The 24,382-nt window shown below is 46.3% G+C and overlaps 2 protein-coding genes across 4 annotated transcripts in view; one reads left to right on the forward strand and one right to left on the reverse strand.

Moving 5' to 3' along the window:
* LOC119358427 (asparagine--tRNA ligase, cytoplasmic 1-like) overlaps positions 1 to 2,379 on the forward strand; it is a 21,197-nt gene extending 18,818 nt beyond the window's left edge. Inside the window, exons 5-6 of the mRNA XM_037624975.1 lie at positions 1,702 to 1,760; positions 2,196 to 2,379. Coding sequence (XP_037480872.1) covers positions 1,702 to 1,760; positions 2,196 to 2,379 — 243 coding nt within the window. The remainder of the gene's footprint in view (positions 1 to 1,701; positions 1,761 to 2,195) is intronic.
* Positions 2,380 to 11,341: 8,962 nt separating this feature from the next.
* On the reverse strand, positions 11,342 to 12,858 carry LOC119352448. 3 transcript variants are annotated; one of them, XM_037619078.1, is made up of 3 exons: positions 12,752 to 12,858; positions 11,977 to 12,075; positions 11,342 to 11,873 (listed from the first exon to the last, which is right to left on the reverse strand). In XM_037619078.1, the coding sequence occupies exons 2-3, from the start codon at positions 12,068 to 12,070 to the stop codon at positions 11,734 to 11,736; spliced, it is 234 nt and encodes a 77-aa protein (XP_037474975.1). In that variant the 5' UTR covers positions 12,071 to 12,075; positions 12,752 to 12,858; the 3' UTR covers positions 11,342 to 11,733. The 3 variants fall into 3 exon arrangements, with proteins under 3 accessions (XP_037474975.1, XP_037474976.1, XP_037474977.1); XM_037619079.1 differs by having other exon boundaries at positions 11,977 to 12,072; positions 12,752 to 12,830; XM_037619080.1 differs by lacking the exon at positions 12,752 to 12,858 and adding an exon at positions 12,609 to 12,700.
* Positions 12,859 to 24,382: the final 11,524 nt, after the last annotated feature.

Raw genomic sequence — 24,382 nt, forward strand, 5'->3', positions numbered from 1 at the left:
GACGCAACGTTCATTTCGTGTCCGATTTAGTTCAAACCTTGTGTGGTCGCGTACGTTGCCCGTGCCCACATGTCTGCATAGTTTGGTGCAGTTGCATGCATGCGATCACGTAGACCATGTGCAACCAGCACCGTTTTGGTCTACCGGAGGGGGTTCCGAAGTACTTTCCTTTTTCAACTCCGCCAACTGGCCCCAAAATTTTTCCACACGCTGGCAACACCGTCGGCATCACGCACACCAATTTGCATATTATTTCGACGGTCCATGCATTTTCTACGAATTTCCCGATGAAAAAGCTCCGAAACAATGGCCGGACGTGACGCAACGTTGGTTTGGTGTCCGATTTCGTTCCAACCTTGCGTGGTGGCCTATGTTGGCCGTGCCCACATGTGTGCACAGTTTGGTGCACTTGCATGTATGCTATGCCGTGCACCATGTGATAGCAGCATGGTTTCGGTCTGCCGGAGGGGGTTCCAAGTACGTTTTTCTTTCGACTCCGCCAACCGGCCCTAAACTTTTTCGACACGCTGGCATCACCATCAGCATCACGCACGCCAATTTGCATATTTTTCCGAAGGTCGATGCATTTTCCACAATTTTCCCGATGAAAAAGACCTAAAACAGTGGCCGGACGTGACGCAACGTTCGTTTTGTGTCTGATTTCGTTCCAACCTTGCGTGGTGGCCTACGTTGCCCGTGCCCACATGTCTGCACAGTCTGGCGCAATTGCATGCATGCGATCACGTAGACCATGTGCAACCAGCACCGTTTCGGTCTTCCGGAGGAGGGTTCCGAAGGAGTATTTTTTTTCACCACTGCCAAATGGCCAGAAACTTTTTCCACATGTTCTCATCAACATCGACAGCACACACGCCAATTTGCATCCTTTTCCGGCGCTCGATGGATTTCCTGGGATTTTCCCGGAGAAAAAAACACTAAAACATTGGCTGCACGTGACGCGACGTTTTTTTCATCGATCAAATGCATATAAAACTTACCATTTCGGCAATGAAGATCGATTTGTACAAAACAAATATTTCAAAAAAAACGTGAAGAAAGAAAATTTCTCGGATTTGGAAAAAATTGAAAAAAGGGGAAAAGGAAAGATGCAAGAAGAAAGGGGAGAAAATATGCTAATTTACATAGTAGCCTAAGCGTCGCGTTGGTTGTTGCAATGTCTCATTAAGCAGGAGGTCGCAGGTTCGATCCACGCTGGAGCACCCTTTTTTGCATTATATAGAAACAGATGGGCCGGATCGGGCGCGGAAGGCGCCAAATAGGTTTCTGTACGAATGTATTCGTCTATGTATAAGACGCGGGTGGGGCGGGTGGCCTCTTTTTCATAATATGGCCATCATGCCCCTGATTACAAATGGGTATCGAGCAATCTCAGTCCTTTTTGTATTTAGGGGGGGTGTACCGAAGCAAAAGTGTTATCATAATATGTTTAATCGTGATATGCAGTCCTTTTTAGATTATTTCCATAGTCATTATCATATTTTTAAGGTTTATTGCTGAGTTCGTTTTCGCTGTGCTTTCTGGATATGTATAATTTTAATCATTATAAATTTCGATTATAATGAATCATTCTGAAATCACCATGAAAATGTGCCTAGTAGGTTCCATCTGTACTGAAAATTGACAGTCTCTACCTTAATCCTTTGATGTGATAACTTATTCTCTGGATATCATGTTTCCTAGGTTGGTGAATTAATCGGCGGAAGCCAGAGGGAGGAGCGTCTGGATATTCTTGAACAAAGGTACTGTGCTGGACTTTAACTCGAATATTTTGTCTTTTAATTATTGATTATTCTTGCTGATTACTGGTGATATGCTCAACTAAGTGCAGATCAGTCATTTACGTTAGGTGCGTTTGCACGGACTAGTTGACCATGCTTTCTTTTTGCAAGTTCATGCACAAGTAGAAACACCGTAATGTATTTCAAAATATAAGAAATACTATATTGTTAGCTTTTGCCCACTTAAAATATTGAATGAATGGCGTTCGTTTGATGGTGTTGAATGAATGATGTTCGTTCGTAAAAGATACGCCGAATGGACACAACTCAACTCGACAAGATGAGTAATAATTGCATCCTACAAACATGAGTTCTGTTTCTGGCTTTCTAAAAGATAAGTGATCTGAAACCAGTTTGGCATTCTTCTACCGTCCTAAATATTTATTGTATATACAGGATACTCGATGCCGGTCTGGACTTGGAGCAGTATGCCAAGTACCTGGACCTGCGGTGCTTTGGATCCGTAAAGCACAGCGGGTTCGGCCTAGGTTTGGAGAGGATGGTCCTTTTCGCCACCGGTCTTGACAACATTAGAGATGTTATTCCCTTCCCGAGGTACCCTGGGAGGGCCGATCTCTGAAATTGGCTGGAACCAGTCCCTGACGATCCAAATTAACGCCCAAGTAACAAAGTGCCCCTGAAGAGATGGTGTTATTTGTAAGTTTTATCTTTGTTTGGCATAGTTGCTCATAGGTTGGCTTGATTATGTGAACTAGTAGCTGGGAGATAATTTGAAGGCTGCCTTTAAATTCTCAAACCATTGGAATGCAAATTTAATGTGTACTATTGATTCTCATGTATTACTGTTTGCGTGCGTCCAATAATATTTGAGAATTTGGATCTACTTTGGGGATATTTGATTTGTGGAAGCGTCTCAACCCCCAACATGTGAGCCCGCATATAGTATATATATTGATCTCACGATGGTGTTACAGATGGGTTTGGTTGTGTTCTGTTGTATAAACATTTTTTTCAATTTTTTTTTCAGAATTTACTGTTCACCCCGAACTCAAATGAGCTCTGGAGTAGAAGGGGACTTTCGGTCCCAAGTTTGATTCTCACTTCTGCCATCCAACTATTAGAATTTCCTTTTTTGTTTTGACGGCTGCATGTTATTGAGTCGGCCCGCTACGCGTCGCATGCGAGCGCAGCTGGAGCTTAAAGCGCCCAATATATAGGAGCTCCCGGACGATCACCTGGGCTTGACGGACATCCACGAAAGGAATCAGTGTACGTGACCCCGGGCCATAAGTTTAGCACTTTTGTGAGGATGCAGGGCTATTTTTTTTTTGCTGAGAACTTATGATGACTAAACAATTTTTTGAGGGACCGTGTTTGGGAAAAGATAAAAGGGTGGATGGAGAAGCTTCTGTCATCGGCAGGTAAAGAGATATTGATCAAATCGGTAGCACAAGCCATACCTGTCTATTCCATGTCATGTTTCAGGTTGCCGAGAGGATTGTGCGAGAACATAACTTCAATTATAAGGCGTTTTTGGTGGGGGAGTAAACAGGGAAGAAGGAAACCGAGCTGGGTGGCGTGGGATATTATGACTAGGCCAAAACACCTGGGAGGCCTGGGTTTTCGTGACCTGGAGGTCTTCAACTTGGCATTACTCGCACGTCAAGCATGGCGGACTATGAATGACGAGTTGTCTCTCAGTACACGAATGCTGAAAGCTGTATACATCCCTGACAACTCGCTACTGGAAGCCGCGCTCGGTCCTCATCCGTCTCAGATTTGGAGGGCGATTCTTGATGGCCGAGACATCCTATCACAGGGGATAGTACGGAGGATTGGAGACGGGGAGACTACAGATATATGGCTGCATAACTGGATTCCTAGGGATAACTACAAGAGGCCCATCACGTCACTCATGGCTAATCCCCCCACCAAGGTGGCGCAGCTGATCAATGCAGCTACGGCCTCATGGAATGAGGAGTACATACGCACTATATTCACACCCTTTGATGCTGCAGTGATCTTGAAGATACCTTTATGTATGCGTAGGGTCCTAGATTTTTGGGGCCTGGCACGAGGAGAGTTGAGGTATTTTCAGTGTGCGTTCAGCATACCGAATGGTGATGCGGACGAAGCTGGGCCGAGAAGCGTGGATACACGAAGAGGAGGGAACCTCGGTTGGACAGAATGAGAGCAATATGTGGAGTATGATATGGCACATTCAAGTTCCGTCCAAATTAAGAATGTTTGTATGGCGCCTTGCGAGGCATTCCATGCCCTGTGGAGAGGTTCTTAAGCATCGTAATATGGCAACGACCGATACTTTTATGCTGTGTGGGGCGATGGACACTTGGAAACATGCTTTATTGAAGTGCCCAATGGTGGGCGGTGTGTGGGCACTAGCCCCTGATGATCTTGTGCAGGCCATGAGTGAGCGGCAAGAGGACATGGCCAAGGACTGACTCTTTGCTATACATAAAATGTTGCCGACAGATTTATTTGAAAGGCTCATAGTTACACTTTGGGCAATCTGGGGAGTGCGGAGAAAGGCTATCCATGAGGATATTTTTCAGTCTCCGAGCTCCACTAATGGTTTCATCAATAGCTACTTGCGGGATCTCCATGTTTTGAAACCCAAGCATCAGATACCAAGTGCTACTGCAGCTAATAGGTCCACTCGATGGATCAGGCCGGTTGAGGATACGGCAAAGGTGAATGTGGATGCCGCTGTCTCTCGACGCGGCTACAGTGCGATTGGCGCCATATGCAGGGATCAGAATGGGGTTTTCTTGGGAGCGTCCTCCCTTTTTTTCAGAAATATAGATGATCCACAGACCCTCGAGGCGCTTGCGATAAGGGAGGCTTTAGCTCCCTCGGACGACCTTTATCTTTGGAGGATCCATGTCGCATCGGACTGCAAGGGGGTGGTCGAGGAAGTACGGAAGGAAAATGCAGCAAGTTATGGAGCAGTTATTCATGAAATAGTAGACCACTCTCTGTCTTTTGATTTCTGTAAATTTAGTCATGAGTTTAGGAGCTTGAATTATGAAGCTCACAACTTAGCGAAACATGCTCTTACTCTCGGTGATGGCCGCCATGTTTGGTTAGGGCATCCCGGGAATCTCTCTTTCGTCCCTGTAAACGTGGTGACGGGTTAATAAAGAGTTTTGCGAGGTTGTCTAAAAAAAACAGTTCTGTGTTGCATTTGAACTCAAATTTCTCTTTTTTCGGGTGAACGCTTTCATTTCCTCTCATATATATCCCTGCTCTATCTTCCCCTCCATCAACGTATGGAGGACCTGCCCACTTTCATTGAAGATTTTTTTGCCATTGTTTGATTGTGCCTCATCACCAAATTTGTTGACATTGACATGGGACTACAGTCATCCAATTCCGCGTTTTTTTAGCTTGTCCTTTTGTCATCATGTGTGACCTTTTGATGTGCTTCCCATCCGGAAGCAAACACCTTCAGAAATCTGATGTTCATATTACTATAATTTTGATCTGCTCCATATATGAATGCCCCTAATTTTATAGAAATCTGTTGTGTCAAGAGCCTGATGTAATGTTGGCATTTAAAATATTTCGGCGGATCAATAACATCAGATTCATGAGTGGCTCGTGGCCATTGTGTTACATTGTTCAAAACACAAATTAATTCTCAGTTGCTCGCACAGTTCTTGCCAAAAAACGAAAAACAGCTTCTGTAAATACAAGATCACATGCACAGAGACTTGTACTATTTTTGGGCCATAGTTGGGCTTCAGTGAGCACTGATTTACTGCAAGACTCCAGCTGAGTGTATCATTTTCAGGAGGCACTGATGTACTGCAAGACTCCAGCTGAGACTTCTTTTTTATATATATATGCCCCTCTAGAGAGGGGCTGATATATGATAGAACTAGAGAGAGAGAGAATGTTTGACCACACAATTGTGGGTTCCGTGTTACCTCATATATATGGACAGATTACAAGATAACCATGGAAACAAATCAATACAATCCTAACCATAATGGCCCGATTTATATGCAAATATAGGAGCACTAAATATGGCAGGGTATGATCTGATCGGATTGCCTAACAGCCCCCCGCAGTCACAACGGGAGATTCTCGGACGCTGAGACTGGACCGAAAATCCAAGAACAATGGCGATGGCAAGCCTTTGGTGAAGATGTCCGCGAACTGCCGGGAAGAAGGCACATGAAGAACTCGAATGTGCCCAAGCGCAACGCGGTCTCGAACGAAGTGAAGATCAATCTCAATGTGCTTGGTGCGCTGATGCTGAACAGGATTCGTGGACATGTAGACGGCGCTGACATTGTCGCAAAAAACGACTGTGGCAGCAGGGAGAGGTCGGTGAAGCTCCTGGAGGAGTTGGCGAAGCCAACTTGCTTCAGCGACGGCATTAGCGACAGCTCGATACTCTGCCTCTGCGCTAGAGCGGGAGACGGTGTGCTGGCGCTTGGAGGACCACGAGACCAGGTTGTCGCCAAGGAACACACAGTAGCCGGATGTCGATCGGCGAGTGTCAGGACAACCAGCCCAGTCTGCATCAGTGTAAGCAACAAGGCGATCCGTAGAGGAGGGTGTGAGCTGAAGGCCATGGTGCAGGGTACCCTTGATGTAGCGGAGAACACGCTTGACCAAAGTCAAGTGCTGGTCGCGGGGATCATGCATGTGAAGACAAATCTGCTGGACGGCGTAGGCGATGTCAGGACGTGTGAACGTCAGGTACTGAAGAGCACCGGCTAGACTCCGATACTCCGAAGGATCAACAACAGGTGAGCCGATGGCAGCGACCAGCTTGGGCGATGTGTCCACGGGTGTTGAGGCAGGGTGGCAAGAGCTCATGCCAGCACGCTCGAGAATCTCGAGAGCATACTGGGTCTGCGAGAGGAACATCCCACAAGAGTCACGGCGAACAGCAAGGCCGATGAAGTGGTGTAGCTCGCCCAAGTCGGTCATGGCAAACTCGGCGCTGAGAGCGGTAATTACACGCTCAAGCAGAGTCGATGTAGAAGCCGTGAGGATGATGTCGTCGATGTAGACGAGAAGATAAGCAGTCCCCATGGAACCATGCAGAGTGAATAGCGATGTATCCGACTTGGAGCAGGTGAAGCCGAAGGAGGTGATGAAGCTCGCAAAGCGGTGATACCACGCACGAGGAGCTTGCTTCAGGCCATAGAGAGCTCGGTTGAGGCGGCACACATGGTCAGGATGAGCAGAGTTAACAAAGCCAGTTGGCTGGTGACAAAGGACCACCTCGTTAAGACGCCCATGGAGAAAGGCGTTCTTGACATCGAGCTGGCGAATCTTCCAGTTGGAGGAGAGTGCGATGGAGAGGATGACCCGGATGGTAGCTGGTTTAACCACCGGGCTAAAGGTCTCGTCGAAGTCGATGCCGTGCTCCTGGGAGAAACCACGGAGGACCCAACGTGCTTTGTAGCGGTCGAGGCTGCCATCGGGTTTGAACTTGTGACAAAACACCCACTTTCCGGAGACGACGTTGGCGTTGGCGGGAGGACGCACAAGAGCCCATGTGTCATTGGCGAGAAGAGCACCATACTCGTCTGTCATAGCCGCGAGCCAGTTCGGGTCTTTGAGAGCACCACGAACAGACTTGGGAACTGGCGATGGGGCAACCGCGGGGGTGACAACAGGAGCGGCCGCGGCAACGGCATGAAGGTTGAGGCGCTCGCGAGGTCCGATGATCTTGCCAGCCTGTCGGCGGGTGACCATGCGATGAACCGGAACGACAGGAGCCGGGGATGGTGGAGACGACGAAGTCGGCGGAGTCGTGGACGAAGCCGTGGATGAGCTCGACGCGGGAGACGCAGCGCCAGAGGCCGCGTCCTCGAGATCAGCAGCAGATGAAGTGCCGTTGTCGGGCGAAGCCGGTATGGAAGCCTGCTGGGCCGTAGAGACCGGCGAGCAGGCCGGCGAGGTCGACGAGGTCGACTGGGCCGGCGAAGCAAGCAAGTGGGACAGCGTGCTCGGTGACGAAGAAGACCGTATCGGGGAGGCTGGGGTAGGTGCGAAGCGGGGTCCAGCGGACCGACGCGGGCCAGCGTGCATGGGAGGCACGGGGACCGAGGCGGGGACGTCGATCGGATCGTCGTCCGGGGCTGATGGCGATGCGTGCTGCTGCATGTTAGACACAAAAAAATTGGGTGCAAAGGGAAATCGAGTTTCGTCAAAAATCACGTGGCGGGAGATGATGATGCGACGAGACTCAGTATCCATGCAACGGTAACCACGATGATTGGAGGGATAACCCAGAAAGACACACGCGGCGGAACGATGGGACAGTTTGTGGGGCATTGTGGCGGTGAGGTTGGGGTAGCATAGGCAGCCGAAAGTGCGAAGGAGGGTATAATCTGGTGGTTTTGAGAAGAGGGCGGAAAAAGGACATGGGGCGGCGAGTGCTTTGGTGGGTAGTCTGTTTAGGAGATAGGTGGCGGTGTGGAGAGCTTCGACCCAGAAATTTGGAGGCATACTCGCTTGGAATAGGAGGGTGCGTTTAATGTCGTTGACAGTACGAATGATGCGTTCAGCTTTACCGTTTTGTGGGGAAGTATAGGGACACGAGAAACGCAGCTGAATCCCATAGTGAGCGGAGAGATTCTGGAGGGCGTGGTTGTCGAATTCTCGTCCGTTATCGCACTGAATAGCTTGGAGAGAGAGAACTGCGTGGCGACATAAGCACGAAAGTTAGACAGTATGGGGAAAAGCTTCAGATTTTTTACGTAGAGGATACGTCCATAGGTAGTGAGTGAAGTCATCTAAAATAACAAGAAAGTATTTATAACCAGAAACACTCGCAACAGGTGAAGTCCAAAGATCACAGTGTATTAATTCAAACGGACGATGAGTATTTGTTGTAGAAGTAGAAAAAGGTAAACGAACATGACGGCCAAGTTGACAAGCAAGGCATAAACTAGGATCCTTGAGCACTTTATTAATAGGGAGTGATAATGACGAGGCGAGGCACCGGAATGCTTCGAGACCAGGGTGGCCGAGGCGCCGGTGCCAGAGGCTGGAGTCGACGGTGAAGGCGGTGTGGGCGTGCGGCAAGGAAGAGGTCGGGTATAGATCACCCGAGCTACTGCACCGAAGAATCATGGCTCCTGTCCTGAGATCCTTCACAGAAAAACCCCAAGGGTCAAATTCAAACGAGCATAAGTTGTCACGAGTAAACTGACGAACAGAAATTAAATTTTAACGATGTGAGGGGTGACGAGAACATCACAAAGAGTGAGTTTGTGAGAGGAAGAAGTAGAAAGGGTTGCATGGCCGGAGTGAGAGACAGGAAGAGAAGAGCCATCACCGAACATGATGTGTTTATGTGGAGGATTAGAGGAAATAGAGGTGAGGTTACCGGCAGACGAAGACATGTGAGCGGAGGCTCCAGTGTCCATGATCCACTCCGTAGGAGCCTGCAGACTCATGGTGTTGAAGTAGTTGGCGAGAGCGGAGGGATCCCATGTCGGTGTCGAGGGGGAGCCGTGGGTGGGGTAGCCGCTGTAGGTGAAGGTCGCGGGTGATGGAGGCGCGGGCGACGGAGCTGGCAGGGCCATGTAGCCCTGAGCCGGGCGAGACGGCGATGCGGCAGGGTGCGGCCCGAGGAGGCTGGGAGCATGGCCGTGTCCAACGAAGGGGTAGATGGGTCCACCATGACCCGTCATGGGATACATGTGGATAGCGCCAGTCCATGGGTTTTGCAGGCTGGGGAAGAACGGGGCGCCACCGCCACCCGTGTGCTTCTTCTTGCCCTTGTACCGGCCCGAGCTGGAGTTGTTGGGGGCGCCGGGGGCGCCATAGCCAGGGCGCCCAGCATGCGGTTGCTGCGGCGGAGGAGCAGGGCCGCCGCGGGAGCCTCCCGCAGGCGTGGTGGTGTAGAAGACCGCAGCGGACGACGAGCGCGTGGACGACGGCTTGAGTTCTTGGAGGAGAAGCATGTTGCGAAACTCAAGAAAAGTGGGGAACGGCTTGAGGAGGGGCGCGAGGTTCCCGATTTCCTTGTAGTCGTCGTGGAGGCCCCTGATGGTGTTCCACACCAGGGCGTCGTCAGTGACGGGGGCGTTGACGTCCGCGAGGGCATCGGCGACCGTCTTCTGTTCGAGACAGTAGGCGGTGACGCTTTTGTCCCCTTGCTCGAGGTTGCGGAACTTCTGGCCAAGGTAGCCTGCGCGGGCTTGCTGGTTGTCCCGGAAGAGAGCAGTGATGCCGCCGAGGACAGCGTAGGCGGAGGTGCCCGCTGCCATGACCATGTCGGCGATCTCGGAGGTGATGGAGCCGTACAGCCAGCGAAGGACCATGGAATCCATCCGCAGCCACTCCGCGTCGGCCAGAGGAGTCGCCGTGTCAAGATGATCTGCGAGGGCGAATTGGGTGACCGCGATGGTGAGGTAGTACCGCCACTTGGTGAAGTTCGAGGCTTTGATGTCGAGGGTAACAGGGATGAGGCTCTTGATGTTTTGGATGGCCATGGCCTGAGCCCAAAGGGCGGCATGGGGATGGGGAAGGTTGCTGGCGTCGGACATGGCGGCAACTGGGGAGGGAGAGGTGTTGCAGCGTGGAACGCGAGGGCGGCAGCGGTAGTGGAGAGGGGCGGAAGCGAATCGTTTGGCTGATACCATGATAGAACTAGAGAGAGAGAATGTTTGACCACACAATTGTGGGTTCCGTGTTACCTCATATATATGGACAGATTACAAGATAACCATGGAAACAAATCAATACAATCCTAACCACAATGACCCGATTTATATGCAAATATAGGAACACTAAATATGGCAGGGTATGATCTGATCGGATTGCCTAACAATATAGTCTTGCCAATTATGATGGTTGCGAATGCGCATAACCGCAGCAAAAGTATGTCAATTCTGTTTTTTTTCTCTCGCTTGTCCTTTTGTCAGGGCATGTACAATGGTTGATAAGATAGTCTTATCTTAAGTCTTGCATGTAATTTAGAGATAACAAGAAAAAATGTCTACAATAGGTCATCTCTTAGCCTTATTTTAAACAACTAGCTATTCCTAAAAACGCGGTGAGACATATTGTACTAAAATATCATCTCTTGTCTTCTCTTAAATAAGAGAAGACAAGTCTTTTCTTATGAGTTCTCTCTTCTCCACCTCATCATTTATTCTACATAGCACTCCTAAGATAGCATCATTGTACATGCCCATCATGTGTTGTGTTCGCCCCTTTCATGTGCAAACAAATTTTGAAATCTGATGTTCCAATTACCATCTCCCAATTTTGCAAAAATCCGCATGTAAACCATTTCAACGGATCAAGAACGTTGGGTCATGTGAATGGCTTGTGGTCATCATGTTACCTTTTTCAAAACTCAAAGTTTTGTTGCTAGTGTTGGGCTTCAGTGGGCACTGATGTGCTGCAATACTCCAGCTGAGTCCAGCATTTTCAGCAGAATATCACAGAATGATACGCAATCTAACAGCAGCAAATGAATGTTTTTCAATAATAGTTTAACATTGCAAATAGCAGCAGCAGATGAATGCTTTTCAATAATAGTTTTAACATTGCAAATAACAGCAGCAGAACAGCAGCTGACGAATTCTTTTCAACAATAGTTTACCATTGTGCATAATAGCAGCACAAGCAAAAAGAATTACAGTGCACCACCAGTCCACCATGCTAAAAGTCAAAAACAATAGGCTCGTTAACATCACAGCATCAACATGGAGCATCGGATCAAAAAGAAACACAACACATGAAAGACAATGCGGAAACTGAAACTGAGGAAGATTTCACCGAGGAAGAGAGTTCATCGAAAGATGAGCGAGCGAGCGGTAAAGCACCTCAAAGTTGCTCACAGAAACTGAAATTCATAAAGCAAAAGAGTATACCCCAACTTTCAAGTCCCTTTTATTAGGAACTTCAAAACCCTAGAAAAGAAACTTGGGATCCCATGGTGGGAGCGAGATGCCGCTCGTGCCACCTATCAAGGGTTCTTGACGATGAAGTTCTGGCGGCTGATGGGGTTCATGATGACCGGCGGCCCAGCGGTGCGAGGCCAGGCCTGGAACTTGGCGTCTGTGGCCTGAAACCACTCCCTGTCGGTCGCGGTCTTGCAAACAGTGCCTATTTCCAAAAGTAAGAAGCAGCGATTAGATGGATTCTTACAAGAGGTTAGGCACAGGCAGGCATCCTATGGGCATGTATGTAACAGCATGGTACTACTCACCTCCAAAGATCTTCTTGTCAGAAACGATCGTGTCGCAGACGTATGCAACGCCAAGGGATCCAACCAACGCGCCGATGATGCACTTTGTCGCCATTGCTACTGCACAATGAAGAGACGGGACATATATATTGTCAAATATAATGCATTGTTGTAAAGAAACTATTCACATGCGTGTAAAATGGTCAGAAAGCATGACAGGCCAGAAAACAAAAAAGCACCCCCACTGGCCACTAAGACAATCAGTTGCTTTCCTGATTCGCATAGACATCCCGCGATGAGACAATGGTAGAACAGAATCAATCCAGTTGAACACGAGATGGATTGTGGTATTATTGGGCAAGTGAGGGGGCATGCATCTAGTGCACATCATGTGCAATGGTGCAGATGAAGTACCGGTTATTTGTTGCCCAACAGAAACTAAGAGAGATCATGTGCTGTTTTCAACATGCATATCTGGTGCGTGGATGTGTAGAGATTTAATAACCACCCAAAAATTGTTCGCCGGCTAGATTTTGTACCCATTTCAACATGCATCCCCTGAGTCCCTGACACAGCAGACATGTATCGTATTCAAAAAATGAAACCAGGCGGCCTATCCAACCAGACGCATGAACAAGCACGATTCGACATACACACACACAGCGCATCGCGACGCGGGGTTCGACACGGATCAGGCGGGAAACAGCGACATGCGACACAGATCTGCGGCAGCGGCACGCGAATCGGGGGAAAGGACGGACCACCGGATCGACTCGAGATCCGGGCATGGCTTTACCTGGCCGGCTGTGGCTTCGAACCCTAGGAGAGGAGAGGAGGGGAGGGGAGGACGGAGCGGGGCGAGGAGAGGAGAGAGAGCTACGGGGAGAGAGAGGTGGGTGGGAACTGAGAGATCTGGAGGGAGGGAAAGGGATGAGGATGCGTGTGGGGCCGGGCGGGTGCGGAGCCGTCTGATCTGGAACCAGCGGTGGATGATGGGTCTCTGTGACGTGGAACCAAGGACGGAGAGGCCACGTCGACCACAACTAAAGTCTGAAGAACAATTGTTCAATGTAAAATTTTTCTTTTTTTTCTTTTGAACTTCGGCGACCTTTATTACGTAATAACCATATCAGTTACAAGGGAGGGGATCAAGAAATCAAGGGGTGCTCATGTTAAACCCCATTAAGGGCCAGTTCTTTTTGGTGATTCTCCCAGAATCAACCCCCTCCCAGCTTCTCCCAAAATCGTCACTTCATTTTTTTTTACAATCCTATCTAGTTAAGGTCTAATTAGCTAGGATCGTAAAAAAACATATGGAGTGGTGATTCTGGGAGAAGCTGGGGAGGGGGGCGATTCTGGTAGAATCGCCCAAAAAAACTGGCCCTAAGCTTCCCTCTATAACTAGCCCTGGCTAGCGAATGCGCTACCGCATTACTTTCCCTAGCACAGTGAGCGATCGTCGCCCTGTCAAAAAAACTCAACAACTTTCGGCAATCATCAGTCACCACCGTTGCAGAAGCGCGGTACTCCGAAGGGTTCATAATAGCTTGTACTATCTCCTCTGAGTCAGACTCCACGGCCAGCGAATAAATTCCCAAGTCCTCTGCCAAACGCATCCCTTCCAAGAGAGCGAACGCTTCCATGGTCGAGACATCCATGGCATGCGGTTTAAAAGGACAGGAAGCAGCAATGAAAACTCCTGAACTATCACGCAGGACAGCTCCAGTTGCTCCTGCACCCTCATCCACATGATAGCTTGCATCAACATCTAGCTTAATCACCCCATTAGCTGGTCTGGACCATCTAATCTATCTCACCGATACATTTGCCTTGGCAGGCAGCGAGTTTGCCACAATACCACGAATACCCATGGCCGACCGAACCAGGCTACTAACAGTCTCATGATGACTGATTTTCCGACGATCCCACCACAAGTACCATCCATTAACCATTACTGTCTCCACCCCATTATCAATTGGCAATTTTATTTGTCCTGGTAACTTGGAGCACAATAGTTTGTCTTAATATACAATTGAGTTCAATTTTTTGCTAATTGTCAAATGGTTGGGAAACTAAGAATGGAAAAACGTGAGTAGTAAATTAATAATAATAGAAATTTTAGAGATATGGTCCCACTCAACCTCAGCATCTCTATCTAGCAGAGCCGCTAAATGGCCAACCCGCAAAACCGATTTACGGTTAGCCCTAAGTTGATTTTGCGGGCACGTTTTGCCCGGCGGAGAATAGATACAGTAAATTTAAAAACTTAAAGATAACATGTTCGCATTAAAATCTGAATCTCGCCGGAGTTAAACACACACACACACACATAGTTCATAGTTCATCACTACAAACACATCCTAGACGGGGGAGGCGGCGGGGCTCAGGACGGCTTCACGTTGAGGTGGTACTCGCAGACGGGCTTGTACACGGTGTACGTGAGCTGGTACTCCGCGTCCGCCTCCTCGAAGCGTGCAGCGACGCCCTCTTTGCCGGCGTCGAGCGCCTTCTTCGTGACGAATCGGGCCATTCTGAAAGTAATTGTGGAAAAAAAATATGGCTCAAAGTAATAATATTTGATTGGAGCAGGAACGTGTCTTCTTCATTCACGTCTATATGCTTGCGGTTTCACAAACACACCTTGTTGAAGCCGCCAGAGAAATGGACGCCGCCATCTGAGGGGTGGCTGAAGCTGAACGTCGACGGCTCTTTCTGCGAGGGGTCGGGCATCGCTGATGTTGGCATGATTATTCGTGGCGACAATGGAGAGATTATCCTCTCGTCTTGCCGTGTGCTCTACTCCTGGGCAGAACCTCTGGAGGCCGAGCTGTACGCATGCATGGAGGGCGTCTCCTTGGCATGCCAATGGACGCATGCTAAGGAGATGCGGTGTCCTGTTGAAGTGGAAACGGACTGCCTGTTTGCTTATAACATGTTTACACAGTAGTAGAAAAGGGGTCAAATGTGAAGCACATTAGTGCCGGTTCCAACGGCTAGCCGGCCGCTCTCATTAGTACCGGTTCGTGGCGAACCTTTAGCACCGATTCGTGCCACGAACCGGTACTAAAGTGAGTGGTCGCAGGATGTTGTCAGTCCAGGGCCCCTCCAGCACCTTTAGTATCGGGTCGTATCACGGACCGGTACTAAAGGTCGTCCTACATAGACCCTTCGTCCACCCGAGCTCGCTCTGTTCTTCCCCTTTCCCCCTCTCCTCTCTATTCTTTTCCCTCTTCCTCTCAAGCTCATCACACATTTTGCCGAAAATTTGTCAAGATTTGAAGGCCCACATCCATTCAAATGATCACAAAGGTTAGCAATTTTGTCCTTTCATCTCTCATTGCTAGATTAGCTCGTGCAATGCTTTATATAGTGATTGATTTTTGAGTTTCGTAATTTGGGAGGAATTATATATATGTGCTAGTATTTGATTTATATGCAATCTGAGGTCAAAAATAACACTTAGTTTGCATATGTAGGTGTGGTTTACTTAGTGCCTTCTAAATCTCCGCCGTAACCACCATCGATCGCCCACAACGTTCCGTCGCCGGCACCACCTTGTGGTGAGCCTCTTGTTCATGAAGATTTGTATAAAAAATTGATGTTTGTGTGATTTGGATACATAGTTACTCGTATAATTATCTTACTCATACGTTATTTGTTATACATAGTGTCATGGTTTTGATATCTGCCCCCGTCGGCCCTCGTCCGGGTTATGATTCGGATGTGGTATATTCTCTTTTAAAACTATTCATTGCATTTCGTGTTTATGACAAATTATGCCCATCAAGTTGACACAGATATTTGTATGTAGGAGGTAGTTGAACCGGAAATTCCAACCGACCCTATTGTCGAGAGGTTAAATTTAGTTGAAAGAGAAAACGAGGATTTGAAGGAAAAATTGAAAAGAATTGAGGGGGAGAAGATGGAATTGGAGTTGCATGTTGCCGATGTCGTCGATGATCACAAGATTAAGATGGAGAAAATGCGCTTGAAGATTAGAAAGATTAGAAAATATGCCATTCATAGTGAGGCTTGGTATCGTTATGCTGTTGGATCAATTGTTACCTTAGTTGCGATCTTGATCGCATTTGTTGTTGCATTTAAATTCTTTAGCTAGAGAGTTATTCGTTTGTTGCATTTAAGTGTTGTATGATCTTTATGTATTGTATTAATTTGGTGTTTTGCTGATGTGTATTGAAGATGAGCCGGCATTGGTGAAAGAAATATGCCCTAGAGGCAATAATAAAGTTATTATTTATTTCCTTATTTCATGATAAAAGTTTATTATTCATGCTAGAATTGTATTAACCGGAAACATAATACATGTGTGAATACATAGACAAACAGAGTGTCACTAGTATGCCTCTACTTGACTAGCTCGCTAATCAAAGATGGTTATGTTTCCTAACCATGGACAAAGAGTTGTCATTTGATTAACGGGATCACATCATTAGTTGAATGATCTGATTGACATGACCCATTTCATTAGCTTAGCACCCGATCGTTTAGTATGTTGATATTGCTTTCTACATGACTTATACATGTTCCTATGACTATGAGATTATGCAACTCCCGTTTGCTGGAGGAACACTTTGTGTGCTACCAAACGTCACAACGTAACTGGGTGATTATAAAGGAGCTCTACAGGTGTCTCCAAAGGTACATGTTGGGTTGACGTATTTCGAGATTAGGATTTGTCACTCCGAATGTCGGAGAGGTATCTCTGGGCCCTCTCGGTAATGCACATCACTTAAGCCTTGCAAGCATTGCAACTAATGAGTTAGTTGCGGGATGATGTATTACGGAACGAGTAAAGAGACTTGCCAGTAACGAGATTGAACTAGGTATTGGATACCGACGATCGAATCTCGGGCAAGTAACATACCGATGACAAAAGGAACAATGTATGTTGTTATGCGGTCTGACCGATAAAGATCTTCGTAGAATATGTAGGAGCCAATATGAGCATCCAGGTTCCGCTATTGGTTATTGACCGGAGACGTGTCTCGGTCATGTCTACATTGTTCTTGAACCCGTAGGGTCCGCACGCTTAAGGTTTCGATGACAGTTATATTATGAGTTTATGAGTTTTGATGTACCGAAGGAGTTCGGAGTCCCGGATGAGATTGGGGACATGACGAGGAGTCTCGAAATGGTCGAGACGTAAAGATCGATATATTGGACGACTATATTCGGACATCGGAAAGGTTCCGAGTGGTTCGGGTATTTTTTGGAGTACCGGGGAGTTACGGGAATACGGGAGAAGAAGTATATGGGCCTTATTGGGCTTTACGGGAGAGGGAGAGGCAGGCCGCGCGCCCCCCAAGGCCTAGTCCAAATTGGACTAGGGGGAGGGGCTGCGCCCCCTCCTTCCTTCTCTTCCCTCTTCCCCTTCCTTGTCTCCTTCTCCTAATACTTGGAAGGACTCCTAGTTGGACTAGGAAAGGGGGAATCCTACTCCCGGTGGGAGTAGGACTCCCCTAGGGCGCACCATAGAGAGGGGCGGCCCTCCCCTCCTCCACTCCTTTATATACGGGGGCAGGGGGCACCCCATAGACACACAAGTTGATCCACGTGATCATATTCTTAGCCGTGTGCGGTGCCCCCTTCCACCATAGTCCTCGATAATATTATAGCGGTGCTTAGGCGAAGCCCTGCGACAGTAGTACATCAAGATCGTCACCACGCCGTCGTGCTGACGGAACTCTTCCTCGACACTTTGCTGGATCGGAGTCCGGGGATCGTCATCGAGCTGAACGTGTGCTAGAACTCGGATGTGTCGTAGTTTCGGTGCTTGATCGGTCGGGCCGTGGAGACGTACGACTACATCAACCAAACGCTTCCGTTTCTGGTCTACGAGGGTACGTAGACAACACTCTTCCCTCTCGTTGCTATGCATCACCATGATCTTGCGTGTGCGTAGGAAAAAAATTTAAATTACTACGTTCCCCAACAGTGGCATCCGAGCCTAGGTTTTATGTGTTGATGTTATATGCACGAGTAGAACACAAGTGAGTTGTGGGCGATATAAGTCATACTGCTTATCAACATGTCATACTTTGGTTCGGCGGTATTGTTGGATGAAGCGGCCCGGACCGACATTACGCGTACGCTTACGCGAGACTGGTTTTACCGCCGTGCTTTGCACACAGGTGGCTGGCGGGTGTCAGTTTCTCCAACTTTAGTTGAATCGAGTGTGGCTACGCCCGGTCCTTGCGAAGGTTAAAAAAGCACCAACTTGACAAACTATCGTTGTGGTTTTTGATGCGTAGGTAAGAACAGTTCTTGCTAAGCCCGTAGCAGCCACGTAAAACTTGCAACAACAAAGTAGAGGACGTCTAACTTGTTTTTGCAGGTCATGTTGTGATGTGATATGGTCAAGACGTGATGAGATATAAGTTGTTGTATGAGATGATCATGTTTTGTTGAAGTTATTGGCAACTGGCAAAATCCTTATGGTTGTCTCTCTATTGCATAAGATGCAAGCGTACAATAATTGCTTTACTTTATCGCTATGGGATAGCAATAGTTGCAAGAGCAATTGTTGGCGAGACGACCACGTGACGACACATTGATGTAGATCAAGATGATGGAGATCATGGTGTCATGCCGGTGACGATAGAGATCATGACGGTACTTTGGAGATGGAGATCAAAGGCACAAGATGATCATGGCCATATCATGTCACATATTTTGATTGCATGTGATGTTTATCTTGTATACATCTTATTTTGCTTATTTCGGCGGTAGCTTTATAAGATGATCTCTCACTAAATTTCAAGATAAAAGTGTTCTCCCTGAGTATGCACCGTTGCCAAAGTTCGTCGTGCCCAGACACCACGTGATGATCGGGTGTGATAAGCTCTACGTCCATCTACAACGGGTGCAAGACAGTTTTGCACACGCGGAATACTCAGGTTAAACTTGACGAGCCTAGCATATGCAGATATGGCCTCGGAACACTGGAGACCGAAAGGTCGAGTGTGAATCATATAGTAGATATGATCAACATAGTGATGTTCACCATTGAAAACTACTCCATCTCACGTGATGATCGGACATGGTTTAGTTGATTTGGGTCACGTGATCACTTAGATGATTAGAGGGATGTCTATCTAAGTGGGAGTTCTTAAGTAATATGATTAATTGAACTTAAATTTATCATGAACTTAGTCCTGGTAGTATTAGCATATCTATGTTGTAGATCAATAGCTCACGTTGTTGCTTCCCTATGTTTGTTTTGATATGTTCCTAGAGAAAAACTATGTTGAAAGATGTTAGTAGCAATGATGCGGATTGGATCCGTGATATGAGGTTTATCCTCATTGCTGCACAGAAAAATTATGTCCTTGATGCACCGCTAGGTGACAGACCTATTGCAGGAGCAGATGCAGACATTATGAACGTTTGGCTAGCTCAATATGATGACTACTTCATAGTTTAGTGCACCATACTTAATGGCTTAGAATCGGGACTTCAAAGACGTTCTGAACGACATGGACCATATGAGATGTTCCAGGAGTTAATATTTCAAGCAAATACCCGAGTTGAGAGATATGAAGTCTCCAACGAGTTCTATAGACAAAAGATGGAGGAGAATCGCTCAAGCAGTGAGCATGTACTCAGATTGTCTGGGTACTACAATCGCTTGAATCAAGTGGGAGTTAATCTTCCAGATAAGATAGTGATTGACAGAATTCTCTAGTCACCATCACCAAGTTAGTAGAACTTCGTGATGAACTATAGTATGCAAGGGATAACGGAAACGATTCCCAAGCTCTTCGTGATGCTAAAATCGACGAAGGTAGAAATCAAGAAAAACATCAAGTGTTGATGGTAGACAAGACCACTAGTTTCAAGAAAAGGGCAAAAGGAAGAAGGGAAACTTCAAGAAGAACGGCAAGCAAGTTGCCGCTCAAGTGAAGAAACCCAAGTCTGGTCCTAAGCCTGAGACAAAGTGCTTCTACTGCAAAGGGATTGGTCACTGGAAGCGGAACTGCCCCAAGTATTTGGCGGATAAGAAGGATGGCAAAGTGAACATAAGTATATTTGATATACATGTTATTGATGTGTACTTTACTAGTGTTTATAGCAACCCCTCAGTATTTGATACTAGTTCAGTTACTAAGATTAGTAACTCGAAACGGGAGTTGCAGAATAAACAGAGACTAGTTAAGGGTGAAGTGACGATGTGTGTTGGAAGTGGTTCCAAGATTGATATGAACATCGCACACTCCCTATACTTTCGGGACTAGTGTTGAACCTAAATAAGTGTTATTTGGTGTTTGCGTCGAGCATGAATATGATTTGGTCATGTTTATTGCAATACGGTTATTCATTTAAGTTAGAGAATAATTGTTGTTCTGTTTACATGAATAAAACCTTATATGATTACACACCCAATGAAAATGGTTCGTTGGATCTCGATCGTAGTGATACACATATTCATAATATTCAAGACAAAAGATGCAAAGTTAATAATAATAGTGCAACTTATTTGTGGCTCTGCCGTTTAGGTCATATTGGTGTAAAGCGCATGAAGAAACTCCATGCTGATAGGCTTTTGGAATCACTTGATTATGAATCACTTGATGCTTTTGAACCATGCCTTATGGGCAAGATGACTAAAACGCCGTTCTCCGGAACAATGAAGCAAGCAACAGATTTGTTGGAAATCATACATACTGATGTATGTGGTCCGATGAATATTAAGGCTTGCAGCAGGTATCATTATTTTCTGACCTTCACAGATGATTTGAGCAGATATGGGGATATCTACTTGATGAAACATAAGTCTGAAACATTTGAACAGTTCAAAGAATTTCAGAGTGAAGTGGAAAATCATCGTGACAAGAAAATAAAATTTTCTACGATATGATTGCAGAGGTAAAATATTTGAGTTACGAGTTTAACCTTCAATTAAAACAATGTGAAATAGTTTCACTACTCACGCCACCTAGAACACCATAGTGTAATGGTGTGTCCGAACGTCATAACCGTACTTTATTAGATATAGTGCGATCTATGATGTCTCTTACCGATCTACCACTATCGTTTTGGGGTTATGCATTAGAGACAGCTGCATTCACGTTAAATAGGGCACCATCTATATCCGTTGAGACGACACCGTGTGAACTATGGTTTGGCAAGAAACCTAAGCTGTCGTTTCTTAAAGTTTGGAGTTGCGATGCTTATGTGAAAAAGTTTCATCTCGATAAGCTCAAACTCAAATCGGAGAAATATGTCTTCATAGGATACCCAAAGGAGACAGTTGGGTACACCTTCTATCACAGATCCGAAGGCAAGACATTCGTTGCTAAGAATGGATCCTTTCTAGAGAAGGAGTTTCTCTCGAAAGAAGTGAGTGGGAGGAAAGTAGAACTTGACAAGGTAACTATCCCTGCTCCCTTATTGGAAAGTAGTACATCATAGAAACTTGTTTCTGCGACAGCTACACCAATTAGTGAGGAAGCTAATGATAATGATCATGAAACTTCAAAACAAGATACTACTGAACCTCGTAGATCAACCAGAGTAAGATCCGCACCAGAGTGGTACGGCAATCCTGTTCTGGAAATCATGCTACTAGATCATGATGAACCTACGAACTATGAAGAAGCGATGGTGAGCCCAGATTCCGCAAAATGGCTTGAAGCCATGAAATCTGAGATGGGATCCATGTATGAGAACAAAGTATGGACTTTGGTGGACTTGCCCAAGGATCGGCAAGCCATTGATAATAAATGGATCTTCAAGAGGAAGACAGACACGGATAGTAGTGTTACTATCTACAAAGCTAGAATTGTCGCAAAAGGTTTTTGACAAGTTCAAGGTGTTGACTACGATGAGAGTTTCTCACTCGTATCTATGCTTCAGTCTATCCGAATCATGTTAGTAATTGCCGCTTTTTATGAAATCTGGCAAATGAATAAACAAAACTGCATTCCTTAATGAATTTATTAAAGAAGAGTTGTATATGATGCAACCAGAAGGTTTTGTCAATCCGAAAGGTGCTAACAAAATGTCCAAGCTCCAGTGATCCATCTGTGGACTGGTGCAAGCATCTCGGAGTTGGAATATACGCTTTGATGAGTTGATCAAAGCATATAGTTTTATACAGACTTGCGGTGAAGCATGTATTTACAAGAAAGTGAGTGGGAGCACTACAGCATTTCTGATAAGTATATGTGAGTGACATATTGTTGATCAGAAATAATGTAGAATTATTCTGCAAAGCATAAAGGAGTGTTTTGAAAGGAGTTTTTCAAAGAACGACCTCGGTGAAGCTGCTTACATATTGAGTATCAAGATCTATAGAGATAGATCAAGACGCTTGATAAGTTTTTTCAATGAGTACATACCTTGACAAGATTTTGAAGTAGTTCAAAATGGAACAGTCAAAGAAAGAGTTCTTGGCTGTGTTACAAGGTGTGAAATTGAGTAAGACTCAAAGCCCGACCACGGCAGAAGATAGAAAGAGAATGAAAGTCATTCCCTATGCCTCAGCCATAGGTTCTATAAAGTATGTCATGTTGTGTACCAGATTTATTGTATACCCTGCACTGATTTGGCAAGGGAGTACAATAGTGATCTAGGAGTAGATCACTGGACAGCGGTCAGAATTATCCTTAGTGAAATAAGGATATGTTTCTCGATTATGGACGTGACAAAAAGGTTCGTCGTAAAGGGTTACGTCGATGCAAGTTTTTGACACTGATCCAGATGATTCTAAGTCTCAATCTGGATACATATTGAAAGTGGGAGCAATTAGCTAGAGTAGCTCCGTGTAGAGAATTGTAGACATAGAATTTTGCAAAATACATACGGATCTGAATTTGGCAGGCCCGTTGACTAAATTTCTCTCACAAGCAATACATGATCACTCTTTGGGTGTTAATCACATAGCGATGTGAACTAGATTATTGAATATAGTAAACCCTTTGGGTGTTAGTCACATGGAGATGTGAACCAATCACATAAAGATGTGAACTATTGGTGTTAATCACATAGTGATATGAACTAGATTATTGACTCTAGTGCAAGTGGGAGACTAAAGGAAATATGCCCTAGAGGCAATAATAAAGTTATTATTTATTTCCTTATTTCATGATAAAAGTTTATTATGAAGGAAATATGCCCTAGAGGCAATAATAAAGTTATTATTTATTTCCTTATTTCATGATAAATGTTTATTATTCATGCTAGAATTGTATTAACCGGAAACATAATACATGTGTGAATACATAGACAAACAAAGTGTCACTAGTATGCCTCTACTTGACTAGCTCGTTAATCAAAGATGGTTATGTTTCCTAACCATGAACAATGAGTTGTTATTTGATTAACGAGGTCACATCATTAGTTGAATGATCTGATTGACATGACCCATTTCATTAGCTTAGCACCCGATCGTTTAGTATGTTGCTATTGCTTTTCTTCATGACTTATACATGTTCCTATGACTATGAGATTATGCAACTCCCGTTTACCGGAGGAACACTTTGGGTACTACCTAACGTCACAACGTAACTGGGTGATTATAAAGGAGTACTACAGGTGTCTCCAATGGTCGATGTTGGGTTGGCGTATTTCGAGATTAGGATTTGTCACTCCGATTGTCGGAGAGGTATCTCTGGGCCCTCTCGGTAATACACATCACATAAGCCTTGCCAGCATTACAACTAATATGTTAGTTGTGAGATGATGTATTACGGAACGAGTAAAGAGACTTGCCGGTAACGAGATTGAACTAGGTATTGGATACCGACGATCGAATCTCGGGCAAGTAACATACCGATGACAAAGGGAACAACGTATGTTGTTATGCGGTCTGACCGATAAAGATCTTCGTAGAATATGTAGGAGCCAATATGGGCATCCAGGTCCCGCTATTGGTTATTGACCAGAGACGTGTCTCGGTCATGTCTACATTGTTCTCGAACCCGTAGGGTCCGCACGCTTAAGGTTACGATGACAGTTATATTATGAGTTTATGCATTTTGATGTACCGAAGGTTGTTCGGAGTCCCGGATGTGATCACGGACATGACGAGGAGTCTCGAAATGGTCGAGACATAAAGATTGATATATTGGAAGCCTATATTTGGATATCGGAAGTGTTCCGGGTGAAATCGGGATTTTACCGGAATACCGGGAGGGTTACCGGAACCCCCCGGGAACCATATGGGCCATCATGGGCCTTAGTGGAAAGGAGAAAGGGGCAGCCCAAGGGGGCTGCGCGCCTCCCCCCTTCCCCTAGTCCTATTAGGACTAGGAGAGGTGGCCGGCCACCCCTCTCCCTCTTTCCCCCTTGGGAATCCTAGTTGGAATAGGATTGGGGGGGGGGGGGAGTCCTACTCCCGGTAGGAGTAGGACTCCTCCTGCGCCTCTCCCTCTTGGCCGGCGCCCCCTCCCCCCTTGGCTCCTTT

This window comes from Triticum dicoccoides, chromosome 2A, assembly GCF_002162155.2.
Source record: "Triticum dicoccoides isolate Atlit2015 ecotype Zavitan chromosome 2A, WEW_v2.0, whole genome shotgun sequence".
Lineage (NCBI taxonomy): Eukaryota > Viridiplantae > Streptophyta > Magnoliopsida > Poales > Poaceae > Triticum > Triticum dicoccoides.